The sequence below is a fragment of the Tupaia chinensis genome, unplaced genomic scaffold (assembly GCF_000334495.1).
Source record: "Tupaia chinensis unplaced genomic scaffold, TupChi_1.0 Scaffold000634_1, whole genome shotgun sequence".
Lineage (NCBI taxonomy): Eukaryota > Metazoa > Chordata > Mammalia > Scandentia > Tupaiidae > Tupaia > Tupaia belangeri.
The window spans coordinates 3,796,416-3,819,669 of NW_006160154.1; the positions used below are offsets into that span (position 1 = coordinate 3,796,416).

General features: G+C 43.2%; 1 protein-coding gene across 1 annotated transcript in view; it reads right to left on the minus strand.

Annotated features, from left to right (window-relative positions):
* MIPEP (mitochondrial intermediate peptidase) overlaps positions 1–20,929 on the minus strand; it is a 187,687-nt gene extending 166,758 nt beyond the window's left edge. The window contains exons 1-4 of the mRNA XM_006159527.3: positions 20,618–20,929; positions 17,205–17,378; positions 10,925–11,013; positions 6,883–6,969 (exon numbers count right to left, since the gene is read on the minus strand). Coding sequence (XP_006159589.1) covers positions 6,883–6,969; positions 10,925–11,013; positions 17,205–17,378; positions 20,618–20,806 — 539 coding nt within the window. The 5' untranslated portion in view covers positions 20,807–20,929. The remainder of the gene's footprint in view (positions 1–6,882; positions 6,970–10,924; positions 11,014–17,204; positions 17,379–20,617) is intronic.
* Between the last annotated feature and the right edge of the window lie 2,325 nt (positions 20,930–23,254).

The window sequence follows — 23,254 nt, forward strand, 5'->3', positions numbered from 1 at the left end:
GGGCGGGGTGCCCCCCCCGGGTGGTGGGGGGGGGGTGATTTCTCGCTTTCTGTCTCTCTGGCTCTGTCTGGCAAGCGCGCATGCCCTATAGCAAAAATCTCTCAAAAAAAAAAAAATGATTAACTTTTCATGTAAGAGCTTATTCTCTCATACAGAGAGCAAAATGGGAGTCGAATACATGGGAGTCCAGCAACATGGCCATTACGTCAACTGCTGGTCCCTTCTTTCCATATTTTAAGGATGTTACATTACTTATTTAGAATACTTAGAACCCAATCATTTAACTTTCAAATTTCGTGCTTTCCTATAAAATTGTATCAAAAACATTGAACATTTTCCATATCATTAAATATTCTTTAAAAATATGACTCTTATTAACATTTGAATTGTGTCCTGTCGTAAGATCTAAAAATGTTTTCAGGACCAGAAAGTGGTGTGGTGGTTAAGGCACTGGATTCACATAAACAACTGCACAAATCGAGTCCTAGACTCAGTGGCTTAAAAAACACAATGGGCAGGGCCAACAGGGGGAATGGTGGTTAAGAGCACTGGACTCCCACATGGCCGCCTGTGGTTCATGTCCTAAACCTGGCAGCTTGCCTTCTCACTTTCCCTCTCTCTCACTCTGTCCCTCTCTGGTCAATATAAAATAAATAAATAAATAAATAACATTAAATAAAATAATTCCTTAAAAAAAGAAAAACATGCCAGGTATGTGTGCCCAAAATCATAAGAGGAGAATGAAAGAGAGAGGACTGTGGCATGACCCTCCCCTCTAGGGGTAATTTCTCAATTTTTCTCTGTCTCTCTCACTAGCAAGTACACACACCTTGGCAAAAATCTAAAAAAAAAAAAAAGAAAAAGTTTTTGTTTTTCCAGCTCTGTAAACCATGCTATGATACAAATCCTTGTTATATCTCTATCATTGTTTCTTTCCTTAGCATAAATTCTAAGGCAGTAATTAAAAAAGTACACACATTGCTATATGCCGATATTTATCATATTGTTCTCCACAAGGACTTAACTAGGGAGGACCCATCGCCCCAAATCAGTAACATCCTTCTCATTCTGTTTCAACACTGTCAATTAATGGTCCTTGCTTTATTCTATCCTTTTTAGTGACAGTATGCCTAATTTACAGAGAATGTGCCAGCTACTGAGCAAAGCACTTTACATAAATTCATTTTAACCTTATAGTAATCCTATGACACACCTTTTCATTCCCCTTTTAGAGGAGAAAACAAGGCTTATCCAGGCAGTCTAACTGTAGATCCGTATCTCCAGTCACTTCACCCTCACCACCAGGGATATACCCATGACATTCCAAATACTGGTATAACTTTATTGGCTATCAGTTGTTATTCCTCATTTTGGAAAGCATTCTTTCACAAAAAGAATCTTTTGCCAGGCTAGCTGGTGACAAGGTGATTAAGGCAGCTGGATTCCCACATGGTTGAACTTGTAGTTCAAGGCCCATACCTTGCAGCTTGAAAAACACACTGGGTGCATGTGAGTGCCTGCCCAAAATCTGAAGAGACAAATGGAAGAGAAGGGACCGTGGATGGCCATGTCCCCTGGGGGAGGGGAGTGATTTCTCATTTTTCCTCTCTCTCTGTCTCTCTCCAGAGAGTGCATGTGCCTTAAAGCAAAAATCTATTAAAAAAAAAAATCCTTTGCCCATTTTTCCGTAAAATAATTTGCTTTCTCTTTCTCTATGTAATTATAATATCTCCTAATAAAGGAAGTATATAAAGTAACATTTGTCACAGTTGTATGTTTTGACTTTAAATGTGGAAGGATTTCGCCATACTAAAGTTTTTATATAAGTAAATAACTCAATAATCATTTTTTGTGATCTGAACTTGATATCATGCCAAGAAAAACTTTCCATATCCCAAGATCATCCAAACTTATCATTTCTTTTTTTGAAATATTTAAATCTTTAATTAACTATTTTTTTCTAAAAAACAGTGAATCTGAGGCCAGCAGGTGGCATGGTGGTTAAGGTGCTGCATTCCCACATGGATGATTGCTGTTCAAGTCCTGGACCTGGCGGCTTGAAAATCAAAACAAATCAATCAATCAATCAATAAATAAATACATAAATAAGTATTTAAAAATTAAAATAAAAAATAAAAATAAAAAACAGTGATCAATTGACCCAGCATCATTTACTGAAAACCAAACCCTCCCCTCCTCGTATAAAATGACATTTTTATCACATAGTAAGTAGTTTTACATATACCTGTCTGTGTCTGGATCTGAAGTTTCTTTATTTTTCACAGGTGTAATTGATTATTTGCCATACTATATGTTCTTTTAAATATATATAATATATATATGTGTGTGTGTGTGTGTGTGTGTGTATATGTGTGTGTATATATATGTGTGTGTGTGTATATATATATGCTTTTTTTTTTTTTTGGTTGCTCACCAGAGAGAGAGAGGAAAAGAGGAAAGTGAGAAATCAGCCCCCTGGGTAGCTAGCCATGCAGCAATCCCTTCTCCACCAACTTCCTCTCAAGATTTTAGACATGTATGTACATGCACCCACCATGATTTTCAAGCTGCCTGGTCTCGAACCACAGAGTCAGCTGGTGGGATCCAATGCCTTAACCTCCACACCACCTGCTAGCCCACATATATGTTCTTTAAAATACTGGTATTTACTTGTTTGTTTTTTGTTTTTGTTTTTGTTTTGGTACTTTGTTATAGGGCTTGTGTACTCTCCAGACACAGACAGACAAAGTGATATATCACCTCCTGGGGAGGTAACCATGCCATAATTCCTTCTCCTCCACTCTCTTCTTGGGATTTTGGGCAAGCACACATACATACCCAGGGTGATCTGGCCGCCAGGTCCAGGACTAATACTGCACAGCTGGCCGTGTGGGATCCAGCTGCCCCACCTCCATGCTACCTGCTGGCCCTTAAATACACTATTTATATAACATGTTTTACTATCTGGTATAAATCCCTTTTCAACAGATTTTCTTACAGGATTTTTTTCTGCCTATTCTGGTCTATCTATTCTCTATGACTTCCATACCATTTTAAGTAACAACTGAAAAAATCCTTAGCTATATCTTGGAGAGTACTAAATCTGCATACCAACAGAGACTCCTGCTGAGCTTTCCTCTCTCTTACCTAAGAATACAGTGTAATTCTCCATCCCAGTCGCCTTTCATGCCTCCTACGGGTGTGTGCATGTGTGAGGTGGTGTGTACATGGGCTGTGTTCCAGACTCTTCACTCCTAGAATTTGTTCCAAGAGGTTCTACAGCTTTTCTTGTATTTTTTTTTTTGGGGGGGGGAGAGGTTTTCGCTATAGGGTGCATGCACTCGCCAGACAGACAGAGAGAGACATAGAGACAGAAAGCGAGAAATCATCCCCCAGGGGGGATAGTCACGCCACAATCTCTTCTCCTCCATTCTCCTCTCGGGATCTTGGGCACACACACACACGCGCCCAGCGTGAGTTTTTAAGCCACCGGGTCTGGGACATGAACCACGGTCGACTACGTGGGAGTCCAGTGACATAGCCATTACGCTAACAGCTGGTTCCCTAGCTTTTCTTGTTCTTGTGACAAGGATTTTCCATCCATTATATTTTCTAGAGAGTGTTCTTGTTATATTCTTTGCATTCAGGAAAAATTCTTGACAGTTTTGGAAAATTTCAAGTTAAGTCAGTTTCTTTATGACTGGGCTTCTCAGAGACTAAAGTACAAAAATTCTCCAAGAGGGGGAAATACATTAATATACCAGGTTATCAAACTTAGTCACTAATGGGACCCTTCTGAGAAACCTTTTGAATATCTCACAGAACTATTGGGTTGTCAGAAAAGTCATGACATACTTTTTGCATAGAAAAAATAGAAAAATCATAATTTTTCCAGTCACTCAATGGTATTCCAAGGCATGCATCTAAGAATAAGATGATGAGGGGACCAGCAGTTAGTGTAATAGTTATGTCGCTGGACTCCCACATAGTCGACCGCGGTTCGTGTCCCGGACCCGGTGGCTTAAAACTCACGCTGGGCGCGTGTGCGTGCATGCCCAAGATCCTGAGAGGAGAACAGAGGAAAAGGGATTGCAGCGTGGCCATCCCTCCTGGGGGGTGATTTCTCGCTTTCTGTCTCTCTCTGTCTGGCGAGCACATGCGCCCTATAGTGAAAAACCTCTCAAAAAAAAAAAGAATAAGATGATGAGCTACTGAATTTAAATCATTTCTTCTATATATTAACTTATTATGACACGATGCTTTATTAAATCTATATTCTTTGCTTTAGGCATAGTCTTACCCTCTACCACATGCAAGGAACTACAATATAGTTCTTTATGGATGGAAACTAACAGTCCTGACTATGTGCAAGTGCCATGACATGAGGGGGAACGTGGGAAATCACCTCCCAGGGAAGATGGCCACACTGCAATCCCTCTTCCATTTTCCTTTCAGGATTTTGGACACACATGCACAAGAGCCTGGTGTGTTTTTTCAGCCACCAGGTCTAGGACTTGAACTACCCAGTCGGCCATATGGGATGCAGCACCTTAACCACCATGTCACTGCCTGGCCCAATAGTTCAATAATTACTTCAAATTTTTACTTTCTCCTACTTCCAAGCTGCTTTTCCTCTCTAGACTCCAGCTAGGTAGACCTAGCTTATTCTTCCAGTGTATTTCTCAATTTCTTATTTTAAAATTACTGGGACCAGGAGATGACATAATGGACTACATCACTGGACTCCCACACGGCTGACCACAGTTTAAGTCCTGGACCTAGAGGCTTGAAACTCACACCAGGAGTATGTGCATGCATGCCCAAGATCCCAAGAGGAGAATGAAGGAGAAGGGACTGTGGCGTGGCCATCCTCCCCGGGGGAGGGGGGTGATTTCTTGCTTTCTGCCTCTCTGTCTCTCCAGCAAGTGCACAAGTCCTATACCAAAAATCTCTCTCAAAGAAAGAAATCCTAGTAGCATTTTTAGAAACATCTAGAAATGTGACTTGTATCCTTAACCACCATGCCAACTGTCAAACCTCAATGTGGTGTGTATCCTATTTTGTTTTTATTTTTTTAGTTTTTACTATAGAATGTGTGTGCTCACCAGAGAGAGGAGAGAGAAAGAAAGAGAAAGAAAAAGTGAGAAATCACTCCCCTGAAGAGGGAAAGAACACACTGCAATCCTTCTCTTCTTGGGATTCTGGGCATGCAAATAAATGTGCCCGACATGATGTTTTTTTAAGAGATTTTTGCTATAGGCTGCATACATTCACCAGAGCGACAGAGAGAGACGGAAAGTGAGAAATCACCCCCTGTGTGTGTGTGTGGGGGGGGGGGGGGGCTGGCCATGCCACAATCCCCTCCTCCTCCCTTCTCTTCTTGGGATTTGGGGCATACACGCACATGCGCCCAGAGTGATTCTGAAGTCACCAGGTCCAGGACTCAAACCACAGTCAACCATGTGGGAGTCCCGTGACATAACCACTATGCCATCTGTTGGTAACAGCCTGGCATGATTTTCAAGCTGCTGGGTCTGGTACTCAAATGGTGCAACTGATCACATGGGATCCAGCACCTTAACCTCTATGCCACCCGCTGGTCCAGCAGAAAGCCTTTGTAAATTTAAAATGGTCTGCTAGCCCACTACAACTTGTATAATTCAAACACAAAAATGTTAACCTTCACTAAAGCTCTCTTATGAAAATCTTATTTTTAATATTTTTATTGCTGTTAAAATCAGTACCAACTGAGTATAAATCTGGCACAATTAACATTCAATTTTTACCTTCTTAGCTAATGAAAGCAGTATAATGCTCAAGCCTAAAATTCTAGTGCAACGAACTATTCTGACGTCACTGTTAGATTTACTAGTATCCTGACCACTGGAATTAGTGAAATGAAACAAAGCCAGGTACCTGCATACCTACTAGTCAGATAAAATAACCCTTCAAAGACAGAGCCTCGTTATACCTCACATGTAGCACATGTAGCATGATTATCATGTAATAGATTAATAGCAAGATTCCTTTACTGACTGGTCCCTATAGAAGAGGGCTTCACTTGGGGTCACAAGTCACATATGGAAACAGAAATGGAGAGGAAATTAGGAGGAAGGAGAATCAAGTAGTCAAAAGAAGAAATGTTTCACAAATAAAAAATAGATAAACTGGTACTGATGGGTGAGGGAAAAAAATTAATCTCTGTGTTGCAGCACAAATTTTATAGACAGGTTAGTGACAAATCCTACTACACTTGTTTTATAAATAAGTTTAGGCAAATAAATAAGATATCCAAGGTCCTATATCAAATATCCTTATGGACTGTCTTAGAAACTAGTCCTTTTCAATTCAGATAAATACAACCCAATGAACCGAAGCAGATCATTTCAAGGATCTTAACATCTGCCCAGTAAGTAAAACCAATTTGCTTACATCTTTCTAACGATATAAAACCTTAAGCCAAAAGCTAACTATAATTATCAGCTACACAGAGGAGTTTATTCACTAGCTGACTACCTATTACAATGACATAAATGATGCAGGTGCTGAAGATACAAAAGCAAACAAGACAGAGCATGTTCCTGCCCTCAAGGAGATTATAGTCGAGTTACAAGAGAGGACAAATAAACAGGTAAGAGAGTGTTGGAAGTGATTAGGGCTATGAAGGAAAATAAAGCAGGGGGAGAGGATGGAAGTCCGATCTGTTATAAGATCTCCGAGGAGAAACCACACTGGAGTGGAGCACTACAGAAAGTGCAGGAGTTCTGGAAATACCAGGAGGGACATTCCAAACTGGGAGGAAGGGAGTGGGGTGTAAGTGTGAGGAATCTTCGGAGCTCACCTTTAGAGTCACAGTCAAAACAAATGCAAATGAGCAAGTACCTGGTTTCTGGGTCAAGGGAATCCACAAGTTTCTTGTCAGCTAGCAATTTTTGCAGGCTTTGATATAATTCCACATTTGTGTTCAACCTAGAAAAAATTGCAAATGAAAAAAAAACAATTGCTTTTCTATTATCTTTTTAACTTTACATCAAAGAATGGTATCAAACTGTAGTATACACGCCTGGAGGCCAAAAGCTTGGGATAGTTTTTGTTTCTTCATTTGGGCCAGGAATAGCAAAACCACACTTAGAATCCAAACTATTCAGAATAGGGCAGGCAGTCTGTCAGGAGAAATGTTGAGATGCTAACTGTTCCGGAAGGTAAAAGGATAAATTTAAGCTCACAGTTAGCAGGGAGGCAGAGGAACAGACAGGAAAAGGGGAGGAGGGCAGAGGAACATGGTAGCTGGTAACTTAACAGAAAACTATTAGCAACAGCCCCCATTTAAAATACGCCAATGGCCTTTTCCTTTTTCTTTTCTTTTCTTTTTTTTTTTTTAATAAAAAGCAAGAAATGAGGATGAGAGGGAGGATAAACACAGAGATGTTTCCAGTCCCGAACTGAGCACTCTAGAACCTGGATGGCCTGTGCTCATTGAGGTGAGAGGCAGGCCCGCACAGTAAGGAAGAACTCAGGCACTGGCTTCAGCACCACAGACGTGGGATGCAGAACTGGCCCTCCTGCTCAGGGACCTTGAGCAGGTTATCAGACCTTAGGTGGTTATGAGGACTAAATAAGATCACGTGTGCAGCACACATTCCCCGTATCAAATGGACTGTGGCCATTTTTAGGCAGAAGTGCCAGCCTGCCCTCAGCCAGAGTTGGGGAGCAAAGTGCCACCTCTGAGCACTGGTCTCAACCTGACCCATGGTACCAATGTCAAGTCCTCAGTCCTTCTTCCCTAAAGGCCAAAACACCCTGGTACTTTGGGCTAGCAGGTGGCATTGACGTTATGTCATTGGACACCCACCCACATAGCCAACCACAGTTCAAGTCCTAGATCCGGGGGCTTAAAACTCACGCCGGGCGCATATGCATGTGTGCTCAAGATCCTGGGAGGAGAAGAAGGGACTGCAGTGTTGACATCCCCCCAGGGGATGATCTCTCACTTTCCCTCTCACCGTCTCTGTCTCTCTCTCTCTCCAGCTAGCGCATGGGCCCTGAGGCAAAAAATCTCTTAAAAAAAAAAAAAATCAAAAACAGAAAACCCTTGCACTCTCAGGGCTAGAAAGGCAGGACTAAATGTCATCTGCCCCTGCCTGCTGGATCCACAGGAAAGTTCTAGGTTATAAAAGCCATCCACAGGACCAGTAGATAGCATAGCTGTTACTTCACTGGACTCCTAAGTAGTTGACCTCAGTTTAAGTCCTGGACCCAGTGGCTTAAAACTCATGCTGGGTGCATATGCATGCATGCCCAAGATCCCGAGAGAATAGAGAAGGGATTGTAGTGTGGCCATTCCCCCATGGGGTGATTTCTCATTTTCTCTTAGTCTCTCTCTCTCTCCAGCAAGCACACATACCCTATAGCAAAAAATCTCTCCACACACACACAAAAAAAAGAGCTATTCACTAGGTTCTACTAAAGGACTCAGGTGGTCCCGTTCCCGAGTCAGTTTACAATTTAAAAAACAAAACAAAACAAAAAACTGAGATTTCACAAAACCCAAAAGGTTTCCTGTTCTTATTGGCCTTCCCAAATGCCAAGGAAACTGAGGTAGTCACTAGTGATCAAAACATACTCAACAGGGGCTTGATGGAGGCATAGCTGTGAAACCTGACACTCTGAGGATAACTCACAGGGCAAATTTCCAGGCTCACACCCAGAGACCTCCCAAAATGCCAGGCATTCACATGCTCATGATTAGGAGCTGGCCAAAGCTAAAGGTGGAGGCATCAGTACCCTGTTAGATTGCCTGTCTTTCCAGCTCATCGACGAGATAAATAAACTGGAAAAATTGAGATCAAAAAAGAGAGAAAAAGAGCCAGGCACACGTTCTCATTGCAGCTCCAAAAGTCAAGGAAGAAGCCAACATGGGTACCCACCTCCTCCTGCCATGCTCTCCCACAAAGCCACTCAAGGTCACAAGAGCAGCAGTTCAGTGGTGGCCTGCATTGTACCCTCTTCAGAAGGTGAGGCAAGGGGACCAGCAGTTGACATAATGGCTATGTCGCTGGACTCCCATATAGTCGACCACGGTTCAAGTCCCGGACCTGGTGGCTTAAACTCATGCTGGGCACATATGTGTGTGCGTGCCCAAGATCCCGAGAGGAGAATGTAGGAGAAGAGATTGCAGCATGGCCATCCCCCCTGGGGGGTGATTTCTCGCTTTCTATCTCTCTGTCTCTGTCTTCCTGGAGAGCACACATGCCCTATAGCAAAAACCACTATTACAAAAAAAAGGTGAGGCAAGTCTTCCACGCTGTTTTATGTTGGAAGATCCTGAGGTTAAAGTATATTCAGTCTGTATGTGGTATGAATTCTAAACCTGATTTTAGGGTTGTGTTTTCTGTTAACGGAAAAACAAATCACTTCTATACGTGCACCTAAAATCATCTTGATTTTCAAACATCAGCTGAAGAAGTTATGACTCAGACTAAAGCAGTAAATGAGTCACGGTACCAAGGGGGAAAAAGCAAAGCTCTAATAAAGGGTCTGAATGTTTCAGATCTTGACTTCCCATAGACTGAAACGTCCATACTAAAGATCACGGATAATCATTTCACTGCCAGTCAGGGTTTTCTGCTGCTCTCTCACAGAGCTGAGACAACTCGTCCACCAGACCAGGCCAGATCTAACTGTGGCAGGACGCAGCACTTGGAGCACCTGCAGCAGGCGGCCCGGCGCTGACCAGCAGGGCCTTCCCAGTGCAGGCAAGGCTTTCTCCTAAGGAGCCCTCAGTTTCAGCCTCTTCAGCATGCCCACGTCTGGGCTTCACACGGCCAGTATTTTCACATTCACCGACTGTCAATGGCGCTAAGAAAAGTGACACTGGTCGTGGCAAAATGAAGGAAAGCAGCAGCTGCACATCCGAAGGTGTCCAGTTGGACTCCCAGGAAGCCTTGTTTACCTCAAGAAGCTGCCACCTTCCTCCAACAATGGCTTCTGGTGTAAGAGCCCAGCTGACAATGTGGCCTGGCCCTGTTAGTCCCCTCGTGCCTGCCAGGCAAGCCCCAGGGCCTCCCAGCTTCACTCACAGTCTGGCAGGGTGTCACACCTAAGTGCTCTGTAACGTATTGCTGTCCACTGTTATTTTAACACTTGGGAGCCCTCATAAATGGCCCAAAAAAACATTTAAATTTACCTCAAAATCACTATAAAATAATCCCCTTCATCACAGCCTCAGCCTGCTGCTTGCTTTGGCCCTCCCAGGGTGTTAGTCTCCTTAGTCTCCCTAATCCCAACTCGGCAGGGACTCAATCACTATAAAATAATCCCCTTCATCACAGCCTCAGCCTGCTGCTTGCTTTGGCCCTCCCAGGGTGTTACAGTCTCCTTAGTCTCCCTAATCCCAGTTCGACAGGGACTCCAAGGTACCCTCAAAGTGTACACATAGTTTTGGACTCTTGCCCTGTGGCCCATAGCCATCAATGCAACAGCCATTTCAAACATGATAGATCTGGTAACTCCAACTTGCCACTAAGATATTAAAAAGCCCTTACTTAATGTAGACAATGATGATGCTGATAAGGCTACTGGATTATTTCTATGTGCTTGACACCATTACAGCACTTAACATTGATCTCATTTAATCCTCACAACAGGCCTAAGAGGCAGGGTTCACTTGGTTATCTTGTTTGCAAGCAAGGAATTGACCTGAGAGACAGGTAAATAATGCACCCCAAGTCACAGTGACATTGCAGGGTAAACCAGTGACCTTCCATGGAGCCCACCCTCTCTCTTTGCCCATGGACAGCTGCTCAGTTGTCACACACACCACGTCCCACCCTGCTGGGCAGAGACAAGCACCACAGACCCAACTGCCTACAGCACAAGTCCATGAACCTGTCTCCCACCCCTGGGACACGAGAACAGCACGTACTTTTCTACCATGGTGCCAATACTTCTACAAGCTTCTTCCGCGGCCTCTCTGAATGCTGGCTCAGGGTGAGCAATTTTCACAAAATCAGCCTAATAAAAGGAAAGACAAAACCAAAAGGGAATTTGATGAAAAGTTTTCTTTCAGGATTGGAGGGTGAAAATGAAAACCTGTACTTTAAAGTGTGCCATTTGGCTTGTCCTAGGCATTTCCATTACTGAATTTTTCCTAAACTACTAAGGCAAGCGGCTTCTTTCTGAACATTTATTAATTCTGTTATTGGGAAATAACTTTGTTTCATTCCAAAAAAAATAATTTTACTAACTTTGTTTTACAAAAGTTTCTTCTCCTTCAAAAAAACACCAAGCAAATTCTTACTAATTCTGTAGTCAAAAGATCAGACCCTTGTTTCAAGTATTCTAAATTTTTAAACAAAAATTGTTTGGAATATACTGGGTCGTCAGGAAAGTCATGATGCACTGCTGCATAGAAAAACATAGACAAATACGTCACGACTTTCCCAATGACATAATAGTTCTCGCACCTTAACCTGGTTCCAGAGAACAATTCTTAAAAATAAGTTTTAGGATTGGCCCTGTAGCCTAGGGGTTAAGAAAGCCATATCTCACCTGGTGACCACAGTTTGAATCCAGGCCCTGGCAGCCTGAAACACACTGGGCGTATATGCAAACATGCCCCAAATCCCGTCTTACAAGATGGAGAGATGGAGAGATTGCAGCGTGTCACCCTCCATTAGGGTGCTCTCTTTTTCTCTCTCTGGTGAGCACACATGTCCTCTGGCAATTAAAAAAAAATGGGGGGCCGGCAGGTGGCGTGGTGGTTAAGGGCATTGGACTTCCACACGACCAGCTGCAGTTTTAGTCCCAGACCTGCTGGTGGCTTTTCTCTCTTTCTCTCTCTGGCACGTGTGCAAATGCAGGCACGCTGTCCCTCTGGTCAAATTAAAATAAATAGTTGAATAATTCTTTAAAAAATGACTTAAAAAAATTGACACAATTTAAATACCGAAGTAACTGGATTCTAGCCTTTGTGAAGAAAACAAAGGCACACTCTTCTAATCGCCCTTTTAGTAAAATATGAATTCCTTGTCCCCACCTAATATGATGGATGATTACTACTGCTGCTGCTGCATTAATAGTTATAATTAACTGAGTGAAAATTCTTCTTTTAAAAAATAAAATTAGGACCAATAGGTGGTGTGATGGTTAATGGCAAAATAAAATTAGGACCAATAGGTGGTGTGATGTTTTATGGCACTAAATTCCCACATGGCCAACCACGGTTTGAATCTCAGACCTGGTGGTTTCCTTTCTCACTTTCCCTCTCTCTTTCTCCCCGTGGTCAAATTAACATAAATAAAGTTCAATAAAATGATTATTTTAAAAAATAAAATAAAATTATGGGGCCAGCAGGTGACATAGTTGCTAAGGCGCTGGACTACCACATGGCTGACTGTGGTTTGAGTCCTGGACTCGGGAGCTTAAAACTCGTGTTGGGGATGTGTGTGTGTGTGCCTAAAATGGAGAAGAAAGGATTGTGGCATGGCCATCCGCCCTGAAGGGTGATTTCTCGCTTTCTCTCCATTCTGTGTCTCCAACGAACACACACTTACTTTAACAAAAATCTCTCTAAAAATTAAAATAAAAAAATAAATCTGGGCTGGCGCCAGCAGAAGAAATAGCAGTTAAGGTGCTGGACTCCCACGTCTGATGGCAGTTCAAATCCTAGACTTGGTGGCTTGAAAATCACGCCAGACACATGATTCAGTATGTGCCCAAAATTTCAGGAGGCAAATGGAAAACAAAGGATTGTGGCATAGCCATACCCACCTGCGGAGTGGTTTCTCACTTTCTCTCGCACTGTCTCTCCCTGTCTCTCTCCAGCAAGTGCACACACCCTATGTCAAAAACCTTAAAAAATTAAATAATATAAAACTAGACTGTAGTTTTTTTTTTTTTTTTTGAAGAGATTTTCACTGTAGGGCGCGTGTGCTCGCCAGACAGACAGAGAGAGACATAGAGACAGAAAGCGAGAAATCACCCCCCAGGGGGGATGGTCACGCCGCAATCCCTTCTCTTCCATTCTCCTCTCGGGATCTTGGGCACGCACGCACACGCGCCCGGCGTGAGTTTTAAGCCACCAGGTCCGGGACACGAACCACGGTCGACTACGTGGGAGTCCAGCGACATAGCCATTACACTAACTGCTGGTTCCCTAGACTGTAGTTTTCATGCTAACTGCAAAAGAAAAAAATGCTGGGGAAAAAAGAAATACAGGGAAACTACAATACACAGTGTATTTTCCTGATTCTCCAAGAAGCTGGGTTATTTTGATAATGGAATAAAATCACCAAAGGACCAGCAGATGGCATAATGTTTATGTCACTGGATTCTCACATGGCTGACCTCAGTTTGAGTCCCAGACCCAGTGGCTTTAACATCACGCCGGGCACGTGTGCACGGGTGCCCAAGATCCCCGGAGAATGAAGAAGGGATTGCGGAATGGCCATCTGCCCTTGGAGGTAATTTCCCACTTTACCTCTTACTGTGTCTGTCTGTCTGTCTGTCTGTCTCACTCTCTTCCACTCTCCCCCCTCACCCCCCTGGGAGTACACAAACCCTAAGGCAAAAACCTCTTTAAAAAAAAAAAGAAAGAAAGAAAGAAAATCACCACAAGGTAAAATATTCTGATTTTATTATCATATACTGTTTAATTAAAAAACATTTGAATCCATAGTTTGATACATTTAACAACAGGTAACAGGATAACTCAGTTCTAAAACACCTAAAAAATGAGCTAGTTAATATTTATATCTTATAAATTAATAACCTACATGTTGCAAAATTTACAATTAATATTAAAATTCAAAACAGCAGCATACATTTTTAAAAATTTATTTGTAATCATGAGGAAGAAAACAGCTCTATTACAAAACAACTGCACTAAAGAAAAATAAAACAACCCTCTGGTAAATCATTTGTAAAGAGCTGTAATTAAATACTTAATATAAGAGTTTTAATATAAATAGTTAATAAAACTGCCTTACAGTGGTATTCATCTTACTGGCAGATATGGTAAAAATTCAAAAAGGAAGGTTTTTTTTCATTTTTTATTCCAAAAGTTACATATATAAATCCCATTACAGTTTTTTTACACTCATTTTTTAGCAATTTTATTTATTTATTTTAAATTGGTTACAGGGCACATGTGCTCACCATAGAAAAAGAGAGAGAAAGAGAGAGAGAGGGAAAGTGAGAAAACAAGCCACCAGGTCTGGGACTTGAATTGCAGTCAGTCATGTGGAAGTCCAACACCCTTAACCACCACACGGCCTGCTGGCCCCTAAACTAGTTTTTAAAGTGAGATACCATTATACATCATAAATATGGTTAAAACGACTTCAGAAACAGGAGGAGACATAGAGCCAAGAAGTTAAAATATTTTAGTAAAGAGACAAGGCACAATTTAAAAAATACTAGAAAGATAGGAACCAGCAGTTAGCGTAATGGCTATGTCACTGGACTCCCATGTAGTCGACCGTGGTTCGCGTCCCAGACCCGGTGGCTTAAAACTCACGCTGGGCGCGTGTGCGTGCCCAAGATCCCGAGAGGAGAATGGAGGAGAAGGGACTGCAGCATGGCCATCCCCCCTGGGGGGTGATTTCTCACTTTCTGTCTCTATGTCTCTCTCTGTCTGTCTGGCGAGCGCACGTGCCCTATAGCGAAAACCTCTCCAAAAAAAAAAAAAAATCTAGAAAGCTGCCTAATGAATATGGAGACTATAACGATGAACAGTGAATTCTGGAACTCTGCCAAAGCTAATAGAGTAGTCCCCTCTCATTTGCAGTTTCACTTTCTATAGTTTCAGGTACCCAAGCTCAATTGTAGTTCAAAATATCAAATGACAAATTCCAAAAATAAACAAGTCATTAAGCTTTAAATTGTACACTGTTCTGAGGAGCATGATAAAATCTTGTGCACAATGAGTCGATTGGTGAGCTAGCCCCGGGACAGTGAGAACAGCAGGTTAGAGCATGAGCTCAGCAACTGGCCTACCAGGACCAAGAGCCTCAGTCTCCCACACACTGGCAAAAAGACCACTCCCACGTGGGACCAGCAATTAGCAAATGGCTATGTCGCTGAACTCCCATGTAGTCAACCGCGGTTCGCGTCCCGGACCCGGTGGCTTAGACTCACACCAGGCGCGTGTGCATGCGTGTCCAAGATCCCCGGAGGAGAATGGAGGAGAAGGGATTACGGCATGGCCATCCTCCCTGGGGGGTGATTTCTCGCTTTCTGTCTCTCTGTCTCTCTCTGTCTGTCAAGTACATGCGCCCTATAGCAAAAACCTCTCAAAAAAAAAAAAGACCGTTCCCACATTACTACTCAGCTCAAGGCATTTCTGTTCTCATCCGCAAATGGAGACGTACTGAGAAAGTTACATCAATTAACCCAGCTGAAGATCTTACTAGGGTCAGCTGCCTAGGAAAAAATCTATAAAAAAGTTACCACCAGGGCATAGTGGTTAAGGCGCAGGACTACCACGTGGTTGACTGCGGTTCGAGTCCTGGACCAGGCAGCTTGAAATTCACACTGGGAGGGTGTGCATGCATGCCTAAAATCCCACGAGGAGTAATGGAGAAGGGATTGAAGCATGGCCATATCCCCAGGAGGATGATTTCTCACTTCCTCTCCATCTCTCTCTCCTACGAGCACACACCCTATAGCAAAAATCTCTAAAAAAATAAGTTAACACTAGAATATAAGCTCCATGAGGTAAGAGATTATGGCTCTTTATTCATGGCTGTATTCTCAGTGCCGAGAACAGTATTTGGCACCTAGTAGGTGCTCTTCACTGAATGAATGTGAAGAAAAAAGTTATGAAGTTACAGATGTATGAATGATCACTATTTTGGATAATGTCACCATTAATCATCCTCACTGATATAAGTAGTCTTGATTTTGATCTTTGAGAGAAAACCAGATATTCTGGGATCAGCAGAAGATAATGGTTTCATTACTGGACTCTCACATAGACAACCATGGTGAGACCTGGATCCAACAGCTTAAAACTCACACCAGGGACATGTCCATGTATGTATGCCCAAGATCCCAGAGACTGGAGGAGGAGGGACTGCGGCATGGCCATAACCCATGGGCAGTAATTTCTCGTTTTCTGTCTCTCTCTTTCTGGCAAGCAAACAAACCCTTTAGCAAAAATCTCTCTTTAAAAAGAAAACCATATTGGGAACCAGCAGTTAGCATAATGGCTATGTCGCTGGACTCCCACGTAGTCAACCGCGGTTCGCGTCCCGGACCTGGTGGCTTAAAACTCACGCCGGGCGTATGTGTGTGCGTGCCCAAGATACCGAGAAGAGAATGGAGGAGAGGGGATTGCGGCGTGACCATCCCCCCTGGGGGGTGATTTCTCGATTTCTGTCTCTACGTGTCTCTCTGTCTGGCGAGCGCACGTGCCCTATAGCGAAAACCTCTCCAAAAAAAAGAAAACCATATTTTCTGTCTCAGCAATGGGTTTCTTAGTTGGATAAGACATCTAAGTACACTTTTATTTAAATTTCTTTAGTACAATTACTTTAATGTCAAAACTTTGTTTTTAATTAAAATGGGTATTCCAAAAAAGGTATATAAAAAATAGCTTTCATTCCTCATATGAAAAAGAGGAATTTTGTTGTAAATATACACGTACAATGACCTCTTAGGGGGCCAGCAAGTGGCATGGTGGTTAAGGTGCTGGATTCCTATGTGGTCAACCATAGTTCAAAGTCTGGAACTGGCAGCTTGAAACTTATACGAGGTACATGTATATGCTTGCCCAAAATCCCAAGAAGAGGATGAAGAAGGGACTGCAGTATGGCCATCCCCCCCAGATTTCTTGGCTTTTGTTTCCTTGGCAAGCATACACACCCTATAGCAAAAATCTCTCTCTCAAACAAAAAGTTCTATTAGTACATAAAGAACCTTCATCAAACGAACAATCTGCTATATTGGTAATATACAGTACATTATGATTATAATAAGTAATAATTTACTACATATTACATGTGTATTAAATATACATATAGAAGCACAAGTTTTAACTATTACCTTTTCCTATATACTTTCCTCACTCCTAACGACATATTTTATCACAGCTGGTTATACCTAACCGCTCTCAAATAGTCTAATATGAATCTTGAATAACCAAGGAGCAACTTTGCTTAAACATCAACAGCTTGGACAAAGAGGTACTTTCAAGATCTTACCAAATCAGCCACTCTGCACAAGCAATCAGAGAGTTCATCAAAGATGAGGACGGTCTGGGGCCCGGGCGGGGTAGAACAGGCACGCTCCACAAGCAACTCTGTTTTCCTCAAGGCTTTTTCTTGTGCAATATGAAATCCTTCTGGGGCATTGAGCTCAGGAACTCCAAAAAGACCCTGAAATCCAAAGAATATATGTCCAATTTATAACCAAAATTATGACTTTCTGGTATTAACTAAAATACTTTACTCATGAAAGAATTCTCTGTTTTCGTGTTTCATACAATTATACTTGTTATCACAGATCCCTTGTTCACATTCCCCATATCATGTCACCTAAGTTAGACTAAAAATGTTTTAAGAATGTGGGGATCAGCAGATGGCATAGTGGATACATCGCTGGACTCCCACACAGTCGACCACGGTTCAACTCCCAGACGTAGTAGCTTAAAACTCACACTGGGCACATGTGCATGCATGCTCGAAGTCCCAAGAGGAGACTAGAGGAGAAGGGAATGCAGCGTGGACATCCCACTGGGGGGTAATTTCTCACTTTCTGTCTGTCTTTGTTTCTCTGGTAAGTGCATGTGCCCTACAGCAAAAATCACTCTTAAAAAAAGGTGTTACGAATGCAATATTTTGGGACCAGCAGTTGGCGTAATGGCTATGTCACTGGACTCCCATGTAGTCAACCGCGGTTCAAGTCCCGGACCCAGTGGCTTAAACACGCCGGGCGTGTGCACATGCAGGCCCAAGATCCCAAGAGGGGAATGGAGAAGGGATTGCAGTATGGTCACATCCCCTGTGGGGGTGATTTCTCACTTTCTGTCTGTCTGTCTCTCTCTTTCTGGCGAGCACACCCCACCTCCTGTAGTAAAAACCTTTCCAAAAGAAAAAAAAAAAAAGAATGCAATTTCCCTCCAATTTTTAATTATTTTCTAAACAACGCAAGTAAGGTATGGCAGGTGGCATGGTGGGTAAGGGCACTGCAAGTCCCCAAGGTTGATTTTGGGGTTCCTGGACTGGACCTGGCGGCTTGCTTTCTCACTTTCCCTCTGTCACTCTGTCCTTCTCTCTGGTCAAATTAAAATAAATAAATAAAGCTAAATAAAATAATTCTTAAAAAAAAATAAACAGTAGAATAGTATGGGTTCAAAATCCAACTCTGTCATTTACCAAAGCAGAACCTAATTCCTAGAGTAGCTGAGATTAAATGAGATAATACATGTAAACAAAAACATTCTACTAGTGCCTGGCACACAGAGTATTTAATAGACACTATCTATAATCATTATTAACTTGTAGCCCTAGCGGAGTCCTCTCAGTTCTCCCGGGCCTCAATCTTCTTCATCAGGTACAGTGGGGATGACAATACGTATCTCACAGATGGTTGCTGGTACCAAGTAAGAAAGCATAAGTACTTAGGATGCTGTCAGGCATACATAGTACCAATTATTCTTTTTTTAAAAAGAATTATTTATACATTTTTAAATTCACTATAGGGGGACTAGCAGATAGCATAATGGCTACGTCGCTGGACTCCCATGTAGTCGACCACAGTTCGAGTCCCGGACCTGGTGGCTTAAACTCACACTAGGTGCATGTGTGTGCATGCCCAAGATCCTGAGAAGAGAATGGAGGAGAAAGGACTGAGGTGTGGCCATCCCTCTCAGGATCTTGGGCATGCATGCACATGTGCCCAGCGTGAGTTTAAGCCACCTGGTCCAGGACTGGAACCATGGTCGACTACATGGGAGTCCAACAACATAGCCATTATGCCAACTGCTGGTTCCTAAGCTATTAATTTTTTGCATGAAGTTAAGCTGTTTAATTCTCTTTGAAATACACTCAGAAGTTGAAGAAAATACATGAAACACAATTGGGAGCACCATAGAATCAGGACCCAAAATAAATTTAATCTCCATACTGATTTTGATTCAAGCATAGACTATTTCCATTTCCAGCTCAATCTCCTAATATTATTCTTGGGAATTCTAAATTTTAGACCACCAGACAAAGTAGTACTTAAAAAATGTTTATATATATTTATATAAAGGCCAGCAGGCAGCATAGTGGTTAAGGCCCTGGACTTCCATGTTGCCAACACAGTTCGAGTCCCAGACCTGGTGGCTTGCTTTCTCACTTTCACTCTCTCTCTGGTCAAATTATAAAAAGAATAATAAATAAATAAATAAATCTTTAATTCTTAAAAACAATAAAGAAAAGAAGCCATTAGTTTTCCAAGGCAAAAAGCAATTCACAAACTTGAAAAACTATCAGCACCTAAAATCGTGATGCATGAAAGAAAAAGTAATAAAGTTAAAATCAGGTAGATTTCATCTGCTCAAAATCAAGCTTATCCTTCCCTACCCTTCTCTCTGCTCAGTATTTAAAAGGTAGCACTCTTCTTCACACCAACTAAATCTCTAGTTTGGAGGGCCAGCCCTTATATTAATGCTGTTAATTCCAAGATTATATAATGTTGGCAAATTCAAATGAAAGTTTGCAAATTTCACACAAGAATTTTAAAACAGACAAAGCTAATGATGCAGATAAACACACCATTAAGCTGGCTGCCACCTTTTCCTAGACTCCTCCTAATAAAAAAGATGGTATAATGAAGAATTTTTTATAAAAGCAAAAACAGATCTAACTCTTAATCAAAAATAAACAAAAATCTACACATGCCAAGTAGAAGCATCAGGTAAACTTCTACAAACTTTCCTTTTTTCACTTTTAATCCATTCATTCAACAATTATCAAGTGCTTACTGAATGCTAGTCAGGTGCATATATAAATAAGTTAGAACCAAACAATTCAATCTAGTGACTTCCCAGGTAGAAATCAACGTGATTAACTATGGAAATACAGCAAACCACACCAGTTTCAACAGGGTTTCCTACTGTCAAAGAGAACAGTTATGCCCAAGCTTAGAAATGATCAATCAACTGGTGATAGAATTTCAGGCATCAATACTACAACCCGACGCAAGGCAAGGGTGTCCTTGAAGACATCCTGACGCAGAATGAGAATTCGTAAAGCGAGGCCTATGGCCGCAAAGCACGGGGCTGAAGCAAAAGTTGTCTAGTGAGGGTGGGGAGGAGGGAGGGTGGACCCCGACCTGCCCAGGCTGGGAAAGCTACATTCACGATCTCGAGGCGCCAGGGGCCCACGCAGAGGCAGTTCGCTGACTGTTACACTATAGGGAAGGGACCCCTAAAGGGGGTCCTACCCAGGCCCCTTCAGCCTCAAAGAAGAGGTGAACCGGAAGGTCACCAAGAGGGCAAAAGACACCCGCACTGTACAGGAGGGTTCGCTGCTCCTCGCAGACCCAGACGCCTGGGCCGGCTCGCCGCGGGGCAGCAGAGGCCGGCCTAGCTGGGGGCACTCCTGGAGCCACTTATCAAGCCGCTCACCGCGCGCTCGCCGAACAGGTCCAGGCGGCGGCCCTGGGGCTTGACATTGAAGGCGGCGCCCACGGGGGACCAGCTGGTGCTGACTCTCCGAGCCCGGATACCCGCTGCGACGATGCCCCGGCTGGTCTGCCCGGGCCGCAGGGCCGCTAGGCCGGCCCTGAGGCCGCCCAGCCTTCGGGCGCACAGCATCGTGTCCCCGGAGCAGCCCTGCCAGGGCCACGAGGTCCCGACCCCTGCGCCGCAACTCAGAAGGGGGAGCACGCGCCCTCCGTTTCCAAGGCAGCGACCCACGCCGCACCACGTGACTCCGTGCTTCCGGGTCGGGGCGCGAGGCCCTCTGGACGTGAGCACGTCGTCGATCGGAAGGCAAGAGCGGCGCTATGGCTCTCGGCACCGGCTGCGGTATAGCGCCGCCGTGTGTATGGGGTAAGGAACAGCGAGGATTTGCTCTTCCCTCTCTCATGACTAGAGCCCGGAGGGCAAAATCTTACTACAATACAATTTCCTGGAGCGGGGAGTGACTACTTAGTGCCGGACTATGATTTAGTGCAGAGCCTGTAGAAGGATCCAGGACAACTGACACGAGTCGAATAAGTCTTTCCAACTGAAGTCATCACTTGGAAAAAATGATTTTGATGAACTGTATGAAGGGGCCGCACGTCCAAGTTATGACTGTGTGCTACTGAGTGAATTGACTCAGTGACTCTTTGACTAATCTAATTATCTACCATGTAAATTAGTAAAGACAAGAGTCCACTAAACTTCAATCACCTGGAAAGAAAAGATGGGGGCGATCATTAGGAAAGTGTGCAGGGACCAGCAGGTGGCTCAGTAGTTACATTGCTAAACTCCCACAGGGGCAACTACGTGCTCTTGTGCGTGTGTGTGTGTGTGTGTGTGTGTGTGTATGTGTGTGTGTGCGCGCGCGCGCGCCCAAGATCTGGAGAAGAGAATGGAGGAGAAGGGAGTGCAGTGTGGGTTGCAGGCAACCTATAGCAAAAATCGCTTGCAGGAAATTAAAAAGGTAGGGGAGTATGCTTTGGGGGCTTATATGGTGGAGCGTGGGATACCGCTGCTGTGGAAAAGAAAAGTGAACATGTGGGACAGGCTTAGTTACCCTCTTCTAAATGAGTGAAAACCACACGAGACTTGGAAAATTAGGGTTCTAGGTGCTGGTCTAGGATTGGATGCTAAGCCTTGCTAAACTTCACTATGCTCATAGACATCATATTTACCTTACAGGATTGCACAGGCATACAAAAAGGGTTTTATTAACCTTATGGGATTTTTCTTTTTGATTTTGGGGAGTCAGCCCTTACATAAGATCCCGTAAATTTTTAAAATTTTTTTCATTTTGGGGGAGAGGGTTTTGCTATAGGGTGCATGCGCTCACCAGAAAGAGAAAGAGAGACAGATAGAAAGCGAGAAATCATTCCTCCCCCAGGGGAATGGCCACCCTGCAATCCCTTCTCTTCCATTCTCCTCTCGGGATCTTGGGGATGCATGCACACATGCCCAGCGTGAGTTTAAGCCACCGGATCCGGAACTCCAACCACGGTCGACTACATGGGAGTCTAGTGACATAGCCATTACGCCAACTGCTGGTCCCAATGATGATTCTTTCAAACTCAAAGAATGCCAATATGTCTTTATTTGCTTAGAAAAATCTTATGAATAAGTGCAGTTTAAATTTTCAGCATAGAGAAATGTTTCAAGTTAAGTATATATAATTACTTGCAGAATTTTAGTGGATAATTGGGACCATATAAAATTATCCATTTCAGGAGACCAGCAGATGGCATGGTAGTTAAGGCACTGGACACTCCCACGTGGCTGACCACGGTTCAAGTACCAGACCTGGTGGCTTGCTTTCTTACTTTCTCTCTCTGTCTTTGTCTGTCTCTGGTCAAATTTAAATAAATAAATAAATAATTTTTTTAATTAAATAATTCTTGAACACACACACACATGTACCCGGTGTTTTAAGTCCCCAGGTCCAGGACTTGAACTATGGTTGACGATGTGGGAGTCCAGCAACGTAACCATTACACCTACTGCTGGTCCCTAACCTACTCTTTTAGTAAATTCGTCTCTATTCTCCACTTCAAACTATAACTCTGTTGTCTCTGTCCAGTAACTTTAATTGCCAGAGGATGTGTGCACTCACCAAAGAGAGACAGAGAGAGAGAGAGAAAGCACCTTTCATTGGAGTGTGGTCACACCTCAATACTTTCTCCCTTTCTTCCTCCTGAGATTTTGGGTATGAATACACACTTCCAGGGTATTTTTCCAAGCCACCACAGGCCAGCACTCAAACTGTGGATGGTCATGTGAGATCCAGCTTTTGTGAAAGGTGGGCCAGCAGGAGGTACGGAAGTTAAGACAGCTGGATCTCACATAGCCGACTGCACAAGTCGAGTTCCAGGCCTGGCAGCTTGCAAAACACACTGGGCACATGTGCATGCATGCCCAAGATCCAAAGAGGAGAATGGAGAAAGGATTGAGGCATGGCCATCCTGGGGGAGTAGGTGGGTGATTTCTCACTTTCTCTCATTTTTTTCTGTCTCTCTCACTCTCTCTTGCTCTTTCAAGTGTGTACATGCACATGAGTGCAGATGCCCTATAGCAAAACTAAAA